The sequence below is a fragment of the Polypterus senegalus genome, chromosome 17 (genome assembly GCF_016835505.1).
Source record: "Polypterus senegalus isolate Bchr_013 chromosome 17, ASM1683550v1, whole genome shotgun sequence".
NCBI classification, from domain to species: Eukaryota; Metazoa; Chordata; class Cladistia; order Polypteriformes; family Polypteridae; genus Polypterus; species Polypterus senegalus.
Genome location: NC_053170.1, coordinates 81,979,972 through 81,993,872, shown reverse-complemented (window position 1 = coordinate 81,993,872; position 13,901 = coordinate 81,979,972). Strand labels below are relative to the sequence as shown.

Below are 13,901 nucleotides of genomic sequence, written 5' to 3'. Positions count from 1 at the left end.
TGGAGGCTGGCCCGGACACAGACAGCAAGACACGTTCATGTCACCCACAAACACGTTTATTTACAATATTTACAGTCACAGTGCACCACAAAACCCCCAAAGTCCTGGCCACACAATGCCTGCCTTCCTTCCTTCAGGCCTCGAATGAAGGGAGGCGGCCCCTTTTATTATCACCCAGATGTGCTCCAGGTGGGTTCCGGCAATCGCCGGAAGTGCCGGCTCCATCCCCGGAAGCACTCCGGGTGTCCCTGCTCTTCTTCCCCCAGCACTTCCTGGTGTGGCAGAAGTGCTGAGGTCCAGGGCTCCAAAGACATGGGGGCGACCACGGGCCCCTACAGGGTGGAGCTTCAAAGCTCTGTACCCGTGGCCCCCAAAGGAACCAGGGTGGTCGCCCCCAGATGGTCTGGGGAAGGCACAAGGCCTCCTCCGGTCCTCCTGGGTGTCCCGGCTGGGTCGCCACCCCAGCCACCTCTGACAGACTTATATTATGTCTACTTGGGTGCTTTTATATTTGGCTGGTCTGTTTTCACCCAGCATAACTTTGTTTATTTAGTTTTCAAGAATTTAACCTTGTGTTTAGGTCTCCTGTAGAGGGCAGCATCTCATGGCAGATATCCCTACTGTATGCTATAGTCAAAAAGCTACAAATTAACGTATCGGCAATTTATACTGCATTTCACCTAAAATTTCCTTTCTCTCTCTAGGTTGTTGTGACCAACACCATCCCTCATGAGATCCAGAAACTTCAGTGTCCCAAAATCAAAACCGTGGATGTCAGCATGATTTTGGCAGAAGCCATCCGGAGGATCCATAATGGAGAGTCTATGGCATACCTCTTTCGTAATATCACAGTGGACGACTAGTATGGGGGTGAAAGTTGTCTGCTCAGCATTAACAAGGACGTTTAGGCAGTGGTTAAGAAGAGAGTTCTAGTACATATCTGAGGGAATTTAGCTTGCGAGTGAGAAGGGGACACACATATCTTGCCCAGCTGCTTTGCTCAGCACCCTTCACTTACCATGTACCCACTGATGCGACACATGCAGGACTTGTGTGGAAGCACCACTGAGTGATACAACACAAATGGTTAGGTGCTGACCTCCGAGACCTGTCATACACATAAAAACTACAGTATATTAGTTCTGTACTGCTAACAGGTAACTTGACAGTCCCTCCTTATTGGTTCAGTTCTGTTTCCAGGTGTGAAAGCATTACTTTCAATGTAAGCAAAGGTGTCTTGAGGAGATAAGTGCTGGGTTCTGGTACTGCTTTATGGTCCTGCTACAACACCCCTTCTTGAAAATGGATAATTTTTCATGGAAGTGATTTTGAAAAACACACTACATCCTTGTAACTGCTTTTTGAGTGAATGCCTTGGACAGAGGGTGAGGGGTTGCTGCTGTTTCCATTTGCTCCTGTACTTCCTTCCTCATTAAAGACCCTGTTCTGTGATCTCTAATCTCATCTTCTTTGCCAGTGGGGATGGGGCGTTTTGTGGCTGATCTTCCAACTAATAGGTTGATTTAAGCACAGGACTGCCAGGAGAGCTGAAACAGTAAGTCAGCTTCCTTGATGGCCTTACATGTATGTGACTGTCCTTTTTGAAATGCATTACTAATCTGTGAAAAAGTAAAAGTACACCCCAGGAAATGTTTACTTTTATTTAACATATGTGGGCATATCAGGCTTTGAATGTTAAACAGTATCTTTAGATGAAAAAGGGTGTAAATGAAAAACAAACAATGATCATTTAACTTTGCAATAATTTATTCAGCAAAAAATGAACCGATACGCAGTTTCTGTCTATGGAAAAATGTAACACAACCTTGGCTTTTATAGCTCATATTGCCCCCTAAAATAAATGTTTCCTATAACTGTCTAGAAGTCTATAACAGTGAGTGAAAGTTTTTTTCCCTCTATGCAGAATTCTTTCAGGTGTGTGGTGTTTGAGGAATGCGCAGCACGTTTCAAATCCACACCAGACTGGGTGTGATTCAAATCCAGGATTTAACCTGGCCATTCCAAAACTCTATTTCTTTCTTTTGATCTTAAACATACCAGTAAATCCGACAAGGAATGGCTCATTGTCATGTTGGAAGGTCCACTTATGGTTGAGCTGCGATATTTTATCAGATGGTCTCATATTATTTTCAGGAACTGTCCGGTACAATGAAGAATTTATAATGGTTTTTACGATGATGAGCTGCACAGGCCCAGATGCAACAGAGTTGCTTTGAGGTTCTTCTGATCAAATGCTGTCTTTGGTTTTCACCAAACATGACTTTTGGTGCTCTGGCCAAATATCTCCATTTTGTCTTGTTTGGTCAGAGCATGTTGTTCTATATGTCCTGGTCTTTGCTTAGGTGTTCATGAGCAAACTTTAGTCTTGCCCTGATCATCTTCTTTCTGACAGCAAATGTTTCCTCCTGGCACACCTTCCATGTAGATCTAATTTGTGCATCCTCTTTCTAATGGTAGGTTCATGTTCTTTGACATCAACAGTTGCAAGAGCTACCTGTAGGTGCCATGATGAACTTCTGGAGTTCTTAAGAGCTTTCTTTCAGAAATGTGTGTTCTGCAGTTGGGCTGAATATGCTTTGGTGGCCTGGCCTGGACAAACAGGCAGTTGTTTGTTTGAGATCTTCTCCTGTTGTAGATAGATCTTTGAGATGGTGGAATGGTTGGTTTCCAATTGATTAGAGGTCTTTTTATATTCCTGCTCAAGCTCATTGATATCTATAACGTTCTTTCTGAAGGCACAGAGAGCTTTTTCAGTCTAAGCATGGTGATAGCATACACTTCCACAAAAAGGAGCAAACAAAACTAAATGTGGTTTAAATAAGAGGAAAGGTTCAGACAAGATCCTCTCTAATGATGTGCTGATCATTTGAAACTGATCTGGTGCGCATGATTCGAATTTTAGATATTTGAGGTAGTAATACATGTAAGGAATGAACTTGCTTTTTCCATATGCACAATTTGCATTTGTTTGTTTACACTATATAGTGGACTACACTATGTAAATGGGGCATGGTATTATTATTATTACCTTTATCAGTAGATACTGTTTTTAAATAAAGATCAAATCTTGATGTATCCACATATGTTAAAATAGAAAAAAGGACGGGGTGTGCTTACTTTCTCGCGTGCCTTTTCACCTGTTTTGTCCACCAGTAGATGTGTAATGGAATAATTGGGTTTGTATCTTGGGAGCTTGCTAACATACCACTGTGGAGAGGAAGGCCACTGCTATTATTCATTAATGTAATGAGAACTGACAAAATGTCAGCATCCTGAGCCCTTACCTCTCATTTGGCTAGAAGCAGACCTGTGTGCAGACTGCCATTACTAATTTGATCTCCACTGTTGAAAAGGTGAGGTGCTGCTTTCTGTGGTTAAAGAACAGTTTGGACCACACAGCCATTTGTAAAGTGATTGTCTGCATCCCCTATGAAGTAAAAACCTGTACCCAGTACTAGAGAGGAACTGCACAGAAGTGATCAAATGACACCCAAGCTTAGTTCAATTAATTTATTTACTATATCAAATAAATAGACTGGAGGTGATGTTCCTCAGCTGGTATCCATCCATCATAATGCAGTTGGCATCCATCCTCTACTGTTCAGCGTCAATGCCGCTGTGGTGGAGTTGAGCATATTCGACAGATGTCTGAAACAAAAGCGAGTGTAAAAGCCACTGAAACTGACCACTGTGATAAAGTGATTGTACCGTTCATCTGCCAGAGCAGATGATCGTATCTCCCATATTAGGTTAAATAAAAAAGTCACTAGTAACAAAGACAACTTTGCCATTGTTTGCGTCCACTCCTCTTACTAATACAAACCCCCTTGCCTTTCGTCATGCACAAATGATAAAGGAGATTGTGAGGCGGCAGTAGCACTTGCAGCATATCTCCTGATTTGCCTTTCTGGTCATTTGGTACTTACAGCATTCATGTTGTCGGGAACCCCTGAAAGATGATGAGATAAGGTTGAAGAGAGCTGACCATAGTGGCAACCGCAGTGTTGACATAATGGTGTCGTTTAGAATTTCTTTACATACCATTGAGCGAATGTCTAATCTCATTGCCTGCATGTCTGGTCACCATCAGAGGAACTGTGAAGATAAGTGAGAAGAACTGTCTGCATATGGTTGCATAGTTAGTGGCAGAGACTGGGGTGGGATGCAGTGTACCACATTACCTCTTTCAGGGCAGGGCTCAGTATCTGTAGGTGGAGGGAATTCTCCATTGCTTTCGTTGCTGGAGGGAAAGTCCACTTCTAAAACGGTGGGACAGAGCAGAACAGTGAGCTACATCCATGAGCTTATAGTAGCGATGAACACACACATTAATGTTACCACGTTCATGTAAAGGCACTCACACCGTAACTTGTACATGCCTTATATACACAACTGATACACAAACTTCTTCCCTTTGTGCTTGCTGTCACCATGTAGCCAAACATATTGGCACCCTACCATTGTTCAAAGAAGAATCACAGTTTTCCATGAAATAAATTGAAACTGACATCGGCAATTGGTATCCACCATTCCATAGAGCAGACATTTTGCTTTTGATTTACTGTATATCATCAGAAATATAACACGAAAGTGATATGAACAACAGTTTAGGTCCCTTTTATAAGTTAAAAGACATAATTTGATTGTAATGATATGGCAAGCAGACTGAATTAATTAGTAGGAGAGGTGTCTTCTCTTCTAATCAGTCAGTCACTCCACTGCATTCACATTCACACACAAAACCAGGATAAGGCGAGTAACAGAGTTAAGGCGGAATCCTGGGCTCTTAAAAACCCCTGTTTACACATGCGACTTCACATATGGAGTTCTCTCTTGGCAAAACACTCTGATGTTATTAAGCTGCGCAAAAAAAAAATACCTTCATGAATCCGGAAATAAGCATGAAGCCTGTGTCTCCCGAGCAGTGCAGGGAACGTTACTCATTACTTACAAAATAAATTGTTATATATTCATTATAAACTGTAATGCATACATGGTGCATTAATTTTTTTTAATTTGTTATTAAAGCCTAATCCCATATATGAGCTGTCATGAAACTGTTTTTGTAAATGTTTTGCCCTTCATATGCCAAGAAGCAAATCGGATTCTTCTCCCTTTTTACATCCCCAAAGCGAGCCTCTGAAGTCAAACCACCCGTCACTGAATGAAAGTGGGCTCCGTGTTTTGAGACCCCATTTCAGAAAAACTCCAGAAAATACCCAACTGGATTTTGCTGAAATGCAATTTTTGTGTGCGATTGTTGTGTTTTTTTTTTTTTTGTTTTTTTTTTTCCAAATGACAGATCAATGTTTACAAAGAAAAAACAAAAGTCACTTGCAAAAAAAAAAATGGAGGATGCTCATTAATGCTATGGCAGTGGGTGTGTTATAATACATTTTTCTTTAATATTTTATGTCACTGTCCTGAACAACACTGTTAAAGTCTCCATTCACATGTGCATGCTTGGTTTGGCACACAGGGGCTCAGCATTTAGAATCGCTAGCCAAGCATAGACTAGATAGCCAAAGACAACTGGAGGATTGTGTAGTCAGCTTAAACACAGTACAGTATTTCTGTCCTCTGTCAGTACAAAATCTTCTTTCCTTGTTGGGAGAATGAGAACCGGCATGTAGGCATTATGCTATTTCTGTATTTTGTGGAGGAGGAGTTCAGTCCCTACCTGCTCTTGTTTGGAGACAGAGAAGACCAGCAAGTGAAGCAGACAGTACTAAAAGGCTTGGACAACAGCCAAACCCTTCGAAGCTGTGTCGGACCTCCGTCTGAAAACCTTCTCAGCGTGGTGACGAAAAAATGGCAGACTGCGTAGATCCAGACTCCCACCTGGATAAAAGTCTGTCATATGCTTCCCGTCTGTAACCGCGTCAACCGTCAGTAAATGTAAGCTAAAGTATATTTATCTCAGGTGATTCTTATACTGCCGTAATCACGATGGGAGGGATATCGCCTTTTCTGTCATATTACTATATTGTTTAGTTACTTAATGTGCCGCAATTTCAAATGAACACATTTCTGGAGAGCTAATGCCTCTTAAGGAAACAAGGTGCCTTGAATCTGAGCAGGGCAGAATGAAATCAGAAGATTATCAGTGCATTCTGGAGCAGAAGACATTGGCCAGTGTCAGAAAGCCATCTCCATCACAAGTCCAGGACAATGACCCAAACCATATATATATATCGGAGCAAGGAAGGTTCAAAAGAAAACACTGGAATGTCCTGATATCTTAATCTTCTAAGTTCAGTTGAACATCTAAGAGCTGAAACTTGCAGTCGAGAGAAGGAACCAACCAAACCTATGAGAACTGGAGCAGTTTTGCTCAGCAAGAATTGCCAGTTGAAAAGGGTAGAAGTCTCATTCAGAACTACAGAAAGTGCTCGATTGCGGTTATCTCCTCAGAAAACATTAGATTGGAATAATTTTCTCCATGAAGTTTTTATTTGCTGTTTTCTAAAAATAATATGTTAAGTCCTAAATCAAAAGCAATGTGTCTACTCTATGGAATAGAGAACGATGGACGCCAATCACTTTTGTCAATTTAAACTTGTCACACACAAAATTGTGGAAGGGTGATGAGCTTTTGGGTCCATGCATGTACAGTCAGGTTCATACGTATTGGGTTAGTGACAGTTTTCATAAGTTTGGCTCTGTACCCGGCTCCAATAGATTTGAAACAAAGTGATCATTATGTGAGTGTAGACTTTCAGCTTTAATTTAAGGGGTTTATCAAAAGTATGCGAGTCATTTGTCTGTATAGCCCCACCATTTTCACAGGCTCAAAAGTATATTGACATTTGACCAACATGCTGTTCCATAGCCAGGTGCACGCAGGTCCTTCATTATTTCATTAGCTATTAAGCGGGTAGAAGGTCTGGAGTTGATTCCAAGTGTGGAATTTGCATTTGTAAGCTGTCTCAATAGTGAATAATGAAGTCTCAATATGAGGTCCAAAGCGCTCCCCATGCAAGTAAAAACAGACCATCATTAGGCAGAGAAAACAAAACAAACCCTCTAGAGAGATAACAGAAACACCAAGAGTGGTCAAATCAACCATCTGGTATATTCTTAAAAAGAACAAATGCACTTGAGAGCCCAGCAACACCAGAAGGTCTGGACAGCCATGGAAGACAACTGTGCTACATGATCACATAATTCTGTCCTTGGTGGAGAAGAACCCCTTCATGACATTTAGCTAAATCAATGACACGCTTCAGGTGGTAGGCCTATCATTGCCAAAGTCTAAAATCAGGAGAAGACCTCATGTAAGTAAAGACAGAAGGTTTACCACAAAGTGCAAACTACTGGTCAACCTCGAGCATTGGAAGGAGAGATTAGACTTTTCCAGAAAGTATTTTTTAAAAGCCTGTCCAGTTCTGGAAGAATTTTCATTAGGACAAAGGCAACTAAGATCAAGGTATACCAGAATGATGGAAAGAGAAGAGAAGAAATGGCTCATGATCTGATAAACACCATCATCTGTGAAATGTGGTGGAGGCAGATCTTATGGCATGAGGATGCATGACTGCTAATGGAAGAGGGTCACTGGTGTTTATTGGTGATATGACTGCTGGCTGAAGTAGCAGGATAAACTCTGAAGTGCATAGGGCAGTACTGTCTGCTCAGATTGAGACAAACCAATAGGACAACACTTCATATTACAGATGGACAATGAGCCAAAACATACTTTTCTAGGAAAATAAATGGAATATTCTTCAATATCGAAGTCAGTCAACTGACCTCAACCCAACTGGACATGCGTTTGTTTCACTTACTAAACACAAAAGTGATTGCTGAAAGTGCAACAGACCAGCAGCAACTGAAGACGACTGCGGTAAAGGCCTGGCAAAGCATCCCCATGGTGGAAACCCAGCACTTCAGGCAGTCATTGACTGTAAAGGATTTTCAACCAAATATAGAACGTGATCATTATATTTATGATGTTAGTTTACCCAAATACTTTTCAGCCCCTGAAAATAGTGGGACCATGTATAAAAATGTCTTTTCTAAAACAGCTCATACAATATTTTTATTAAACCCCTTGAATTAAAGCCGAAAGTCTACACTTCAATCATATCTTAATTGCTTTGTTTCAAATCCATTGCGGTGGTGTACAGAGCCAAAAGTATGAAAACTGTCACTGTCCAAATACTTATGGACTTGACTGTATGTATATAAAATCTCTATATATGCTTACGCGCATGGCCTCAATATACGCACATATGGTCATGTGAACCACTCATGCTTTTGAACATACATACCCAGACCAGTGGGCCAGAATGGTAAATGCTTCCATACTCTCAGGGTCCCCCCCACCCCCAGTTTTGTGATGAAGACAATGGCATCCTGTATTACCTGGAGCATGACAGGAGACTCTCACGTTGGACTCCTCTCCCAGGTACTCGACGCCTGCAGATGCACCATGTTCATATGTTACTTGGATAACAGGAGCAGATAAAGACCAGGCAATGACTAAATGCATTGCCACCACTGCTATAGCCCACATATTGCGTACAACTCTTACCGTCTGACTCCTGTGGTGGCTCCTCATGGTTCAATGTGGACAGGGCATTCCTAAGGGCAAAACACACATGTTGTGGTCAGTGTTCAAGAGGAGTAGCACTGCATCAAGTCCCTTTTTTTTTTTTTTACTTTTTTGTGTGTGATGTGTGTTGTCCATTGCTGATTGATTGTTGATGGAGAAGTATAGAGAAGGCCAAAAGGAGTTGCTTTGTGTCTCTGTGGACCTGGAGAAAGCATATGACAGGGTGCTTCGAGAGGAGTTCTGGTATTGTATGAGGAAGTCGGGAGTGGCAGAGAAGTACGTAAGAGTAGTACAGGATATGTACGAGGGAAGTATGACAGTGGTGATGTCTACAGTAGGAGTGATGGATGTGGTTAAGGCAGAGGTGGAATTACATCAGAGATCGGCTCTGAGGCCTTTCTTACTTGCAGTGGTAACGGGCAGGTTGACAGAGAAGATTAGACAGTAGTCCCCATGGAAAATGAGGTGTGTGGATGGCATTGTGATCTGTAATGAGAGTAGGGTGCAGGTTGAGGAGACCCTGGAGATGTAGAGATATGCTCTAGAGAGGAGAGGAATGAAGGTCATTAGGAACAAGACAGACTACATACGTGTGAAGGAGAGGGAGGTCAGTAGAATGGTGAGGATGCAGGGAGTAGAGTTGGTGAAGGTGGAGGAGTTTAAACACAGGTGGGTACCAGCAAGAGTGAAAGGGGAGGTCTACGAGATGGTTGTGAGACCAACTATGTTATACGGGTTGGAGACGGTGGCACTGACGAAAAAAAGGAGACAGAGCTGGAAGTGACAGACTTAAAAATGCTAAAATTTGCATTGGGTGTGACGAAGATGGACAGGATTAGAAATGACGACATTAGAGGGTCACCTCAAGTTGAATGATTTAGAGACAAAGCCAGAGAGGCAAGATTGTATTGTGTGCAGAGGAGAGATGCTGGGTATATTGGGAAAAGGATGCTAAGGATGAAGCTGCCAGGGAACAGGAAAAGAGAAAGGCCTAAGAGGAGGTTTATGGATGTGGTGAGAGAAGACTTGCAGGTGGTGGATGTGACAGAGCAAGATGATGAAGACAGGAAGATATGGAAACAGATGATCTGCTGTGGCAACCCCTAACGGGAGCAGATGAAAGAAAAAGTTGTTGTCCATGGCTGAACAAAATGAGGGTCAGGAAGTTCAACTCACCTGTCTGGGTCTACATTCTTTGCTCTTGTGGCTACCAAAAACAAAAAATAAATCAAGACTAGGAGGTCAGTCACAACTGAAAGGAACTGTGAGACCAGAAGGCACAACAACAATGGAATACTCACCTGGTGGACATTTGGACTTGATGACGTAAAACAAAACAAGCAGCAAGAGAATCACAACGCAAAGGCCGATGATTATGTGCTTCCAGATGTTCAGTGTCACTGGGAAAGGAAAAATTCCAGATATGTCAAGATGTATCAAATGGTGCAAGGTAGCCTATCCCTCTAAATGGAACCCAACTGAAAACAGAGACTGTTGCCATCCACCAGCATGAGATAGGACTCTTCGCAGCAGCACCACCGTCATTTCTCTGCACATTGATGCAGTGATGGAATTGAGGTGGACAGAGCAGACCTACCAACATCTGTCATTTGTGGCTACACAATGGTTGCCACCAGGTGTCCTGCTTTCAATCAGATAACCCAAAGCACAACAAAGACCCTGATCCTGACCTGCACTTGAATCCTTGTACCCCCAAATGCCGACACCAGAGTGTGAGCCCCCATTACCTTTTTGCGTTTCCTACCTGTGACCATCAATATCCTGCTGTCCATTGTTTTGTTGGCTCTGTTGGTCACTTGACAGAAGTATTTGCCACTGTGCTCTTTTCCTACAGATTTGTTCTCATAAACTCCAAAGCGTTTATCTGTTGTATTCGAGTAGAACGCACTTGTCTCTCCAATTCGGAACCAGTGGAAGGTAAAGGGTGGTGTACCTTTCTCGACTTGACACATTAGAGTGACCTCACTTCCCGCTGCAACACTTTTATCAGAGATGATAGTCAGAATTGGTTTGGTCACTGGAACTGGGCAAAGAGAAAAAAACAAATAAAAAATGAGAGCGAGCCATCGATAAAAACTAAGGAGCCTGTGGGCAACTACATGCTCACCTATCACTGTCAGGTTTACCCCCGAGCCAGAGACCACATGACTGCCCCCTCGGTTTGCCGCCTCACACCAATAAAGCCCAGCCAGCGTTTCATTCAGCACTGTGACATTAAACACAGCTGCCATCTTATCCGTCATCACTGTCAATCTGGAGATGATGTCCTTGTTCCTCATCAGTGTGTACATGACTGGAGGAGAACCTCTGTCCGACAGACACTTCATTTGAACTTTGTGACCAGCAATCACTTCTGAAGATTCAAGGATCTGGATCTTTGGTTTGGTGACTAGGACTGAAACAAGCAAGAAAAAAAAAAAACACAGGGCAGCATGTAATGGACTCCTAACCCCCTCTGTCTTCACATCTCCCACTCTTGTTTTCACACTCCCACCTCTCTCTCTCCTCCTCCATACTTGATTATTTACACATACCATTCTCAGTCACTGCCTTCTCATGCATGCCACCCCCACCTGTCAACTTGTCCACTCATTCTATATATTCACACACACACACACACACTCCACAGAGCTGCTTTCAGTTGCCATCTCTCTATTCAGGCCATTTCCTTTTCCTGTTTTGTCCACGTAAACCTCTCAAACCCTTCATTGTTCTCGCTTAAACAAACAGCTTGGCAGAACCTTCTCATTTTCAGGAGACTGAGAAATCCGAATGGCGCATTCTACTTCTGTCGAACTGCAATTACAGGTTTTGGAGGGAGAGCAAGATTAAGAAAATGGACATGACGTCATGATCAGCATTGCTTCTTTTTAACAAGTGGGGGTATGTTCTGGGCCTTTGTTCATGCAGGCTCCCCAGTTCAGCGAGGCTTCAAACTGTACCTACTCCACCGCCTTTTATTATTCAGACTATACTTACATTTATATTTATTTGCTTAGAAGACGCTTTTATTCAGAGCAACGTACAAAACAGGACAACATAATCAAGTAACATGTCTGTGGGACAGTTTGGAAGGAACTATTACAGGACATGGGTACAAAATTGACTGTCACAAGTGAAGAGTTTAGAACAAAACGCAAGCAATTCCTCAGTTACAAAAAGCCAACAGCTAATTTCAGGAAATCACCAACCAAGGGTTTTCAAAAGCTTCTTAAACACATTGAGGGAGTCAGAATTTCAAATAGGTGGGCAGCTCATTCCACCAACATGAAAGAGTCTGGACTGAGATTTGATACCACATAGAGGTGATATCACCAGACCTGAGTGCTCAAGAAGGAGTGTAGGACCTCACAAGTGTCTTCATATACTGTATATACAACCCCAATTCCAATGAAGTTGGGACGTTGTGTAAAATGTAAATAAAAACAGAAGACAATGATTTACAAATCCTTTTCAACCTATATTCAATTGAATACACTACAAAGACAAGATATCGAATATTCAAACTGATACACTTTATTGTTGTTTTGCAAATCTTCACTCAGTTTGAATTTCATGCCTGCAACACGTTCCAAAAAAGCTGGGACAGGGGCATGTTTACCACGGTGTTCTCACCTTTCCTTTTAACAACACTCAATAAGCGTTTGGGAACTGAGGACACTAATTGTTGAAGCTGTGAAGGTGAAATTCTTTCCCATTCTTGCTTGATGTACAACTTCAGTTGCTCAACAGTCCGGGGTCTCCGCTGTCATATTTTGCACTTCATAATGCGCCACACATTTTCAATGGGAGACAGGTCTGGACTACAGGCAGGCCAGTTTAGTACCCGCACTCGTTTACTACGAAGCCACGCTGTTGTAACACATGCAGAATGTGGCTTCACATTGTCCTGCTGAAATAAGCAGGGACATCCCTGAAAAAGACGTCGCTTGGATGGCAGCATACGAGGTGTGGCAGAAAAGTAATGAGACTGGCAACACTGCAAGCGATCTGGCAACGCTGCGCTGTTGTCCTTGATAGAGCACGTGTATCAGTACCCTCCCATAGCTCAGTGCGAGTTTCAACTCCTTCAGTTAACTACGTGATTTTTGTGACTGCTATTAGCGAAGTTGTGTTTTTGGTTGTGCGTCACGCAAAATGGAACAGCGGAATTTGGAGCAACGTTGTGCCATTAAATGGCAAGTGTGATGTTTGAAAAGTTAAAACAGGCCTATGGGGAACATTCTTTATCCCGAGCTCAAGTTTTTCGCTGGCACAAATCATTTTTGGAAGGCAGAAAACACGTTGAAGATGAACACCGTTCAGGAGGCCTTCAACCGAAAACCAATGAAAACATCGAACGTGTGAACACTCTTGTGAGATCAGACCGTCGTTTAACATTAAGAATGTTGAGTGAACAATTAAATTTGAACAGATTTACCGTTCATCAAATTTTGACTGAACATTTGCACACGCAAAAGGTCTGTGCCAAAATGGTGCCGAAAAACTGCCCTCTCCATAACAGAATTTTTGACCTCAAAAGGCATTCCTGTGGTTCCCCAGCCCCCTTATTCACCTGACCGCAGTCCGTGTGACTTTTTCCTTTTTCCTAAACTGAAAAATGTCCTCAAAGGACGTCATTTCGGGACTTTAGAAAACATCCAAAAGAGTGTAACGGATATGCTGAAGACCATACCAGTTGAAGACTTCCAGCGCTGCTACCAACAGTGGGAACGTCGTCTCCATCGGTGTGTAGCTGCCCAAGGTAACTACTTTGAAGGGGATAACATTGATGTTTGAAAACAATAAAAACTTTGGCAAATAAAAAATCAGTCTCATTACTTTTCTGCCACACCTCGGTATGTTGCTCCAAAACCTGTATGTACCCTTCAGCATTAATGGTGCCTTCATAGATGTGCAAGTTACCCAAGCCATGGGCACTAACAAACCCCCATACCATCACAGATGCTGGCTTTTGAACTTTGCGCTGATAACAATCCAGATGGTCCTTTTCCTCTTTGCCCGGAGGACACGACATACATGATTTCCAAAAACAATTTGAAATGTGGACTCGTCAGAGCACAGCACACTTTTCCACTTTGCATCAGTCCATCTTAGATGAGCTCAGGCCCAGAGAAGCCAGCGGCATTTCTGGGCGTTGTTGATATATGGCTTTCGCTTTGCATGGTACAGTTTTAACTTGCACTTGTAGATGTAGCGACAAACTGTGTTAACTGACAATGGTTTTCTGAAGTATTCCTGAGCCCACGTGGTAATATCCTTCACAGAATGATGTTGGTTTTTAATGCAGTGCCGCCTGAGG

The 13,901-nt window shown here is 42.6% G+C and overlaps 2 protein-coding genes across 4 annotated transcripts in view; one reads left to right on the top strand and one right to left on the bottom strand.

Moving 5' to 3' along the window:
- LOC120517423 (phosphoribosyl pyrophosphate synthase-associated protein 1) overlaps window positions 1–1,452 on the top strand; it is a 57,016-nt gene extending 55,564 nt beyond the window's left edge. For both annotated transcript variants that reach the window (XM_039739750.1, XM_039739749.1), the window contains one exon: window positions 705–1,452. In XM_039739750.1, the coding sequence (XP_039595684.1) occupies window positions 705–863 (159 nt within the window). In that variant the 3' untranslated portion in view covers window positions 864–1,452. The remainder of the gene's footprint in view (window positions 1–704) is intronic.
- Window positions 1,453–3,516: 2,064 nt separating this feature from the next.
- LOC120517422 (platelet endothelial cell adhesion molecule-like) overlaps window positions 3,517–13,901 on the bottom strand; it is a 38,340-nt gene continuing 27,955 nt past the window's right edge. For both annotated transcript variants that reach the window (XM_039739747.1, XM_039739748.1), the window contains 10 exons: window positions 10,707–10,994; window positions 10,344–10,622; window positions 9,880–9,978; window positions 9,755–9,785; window positions 8,558–8,607; window positions 8,389–8,442; window positions 4,203–4,280; window positions 4,063–4,116; window positions 3,948–3,970; window positions 3,517–3,669 (listed from right to left, as the gene is read on the bottom strand). In XM_039739747.1, coding sequence (XP_039595681.1) covers window positions 3,616–3,669; window positions 3,948–3,970; window positions 4,063–4,116; window positions 4,203–4,280; window positions 8,389–8,442; window positions 8,558–8,607; window positions 9,755–9,785; window positions 9,880–9,978; window positions 10,344–10,622; window positions 10,707–10,994 — 1,010 coding nt within the window. In that variant the 3' untranslated portion in view covers window positions 3,517–3,615. The remainder of the gene's footprint in view (window positions 3,670–3,947; window positions 3,971–4,062; window positions 4,117–4,202; window positions 4,281–8,388; window positions 8,443–8,557; window positions 8,608–9,754; window positions 9,786–9,879; window positions 9,979–10,343; window positions 10,623–10,706; window positions 10,995–13,901) is intronic.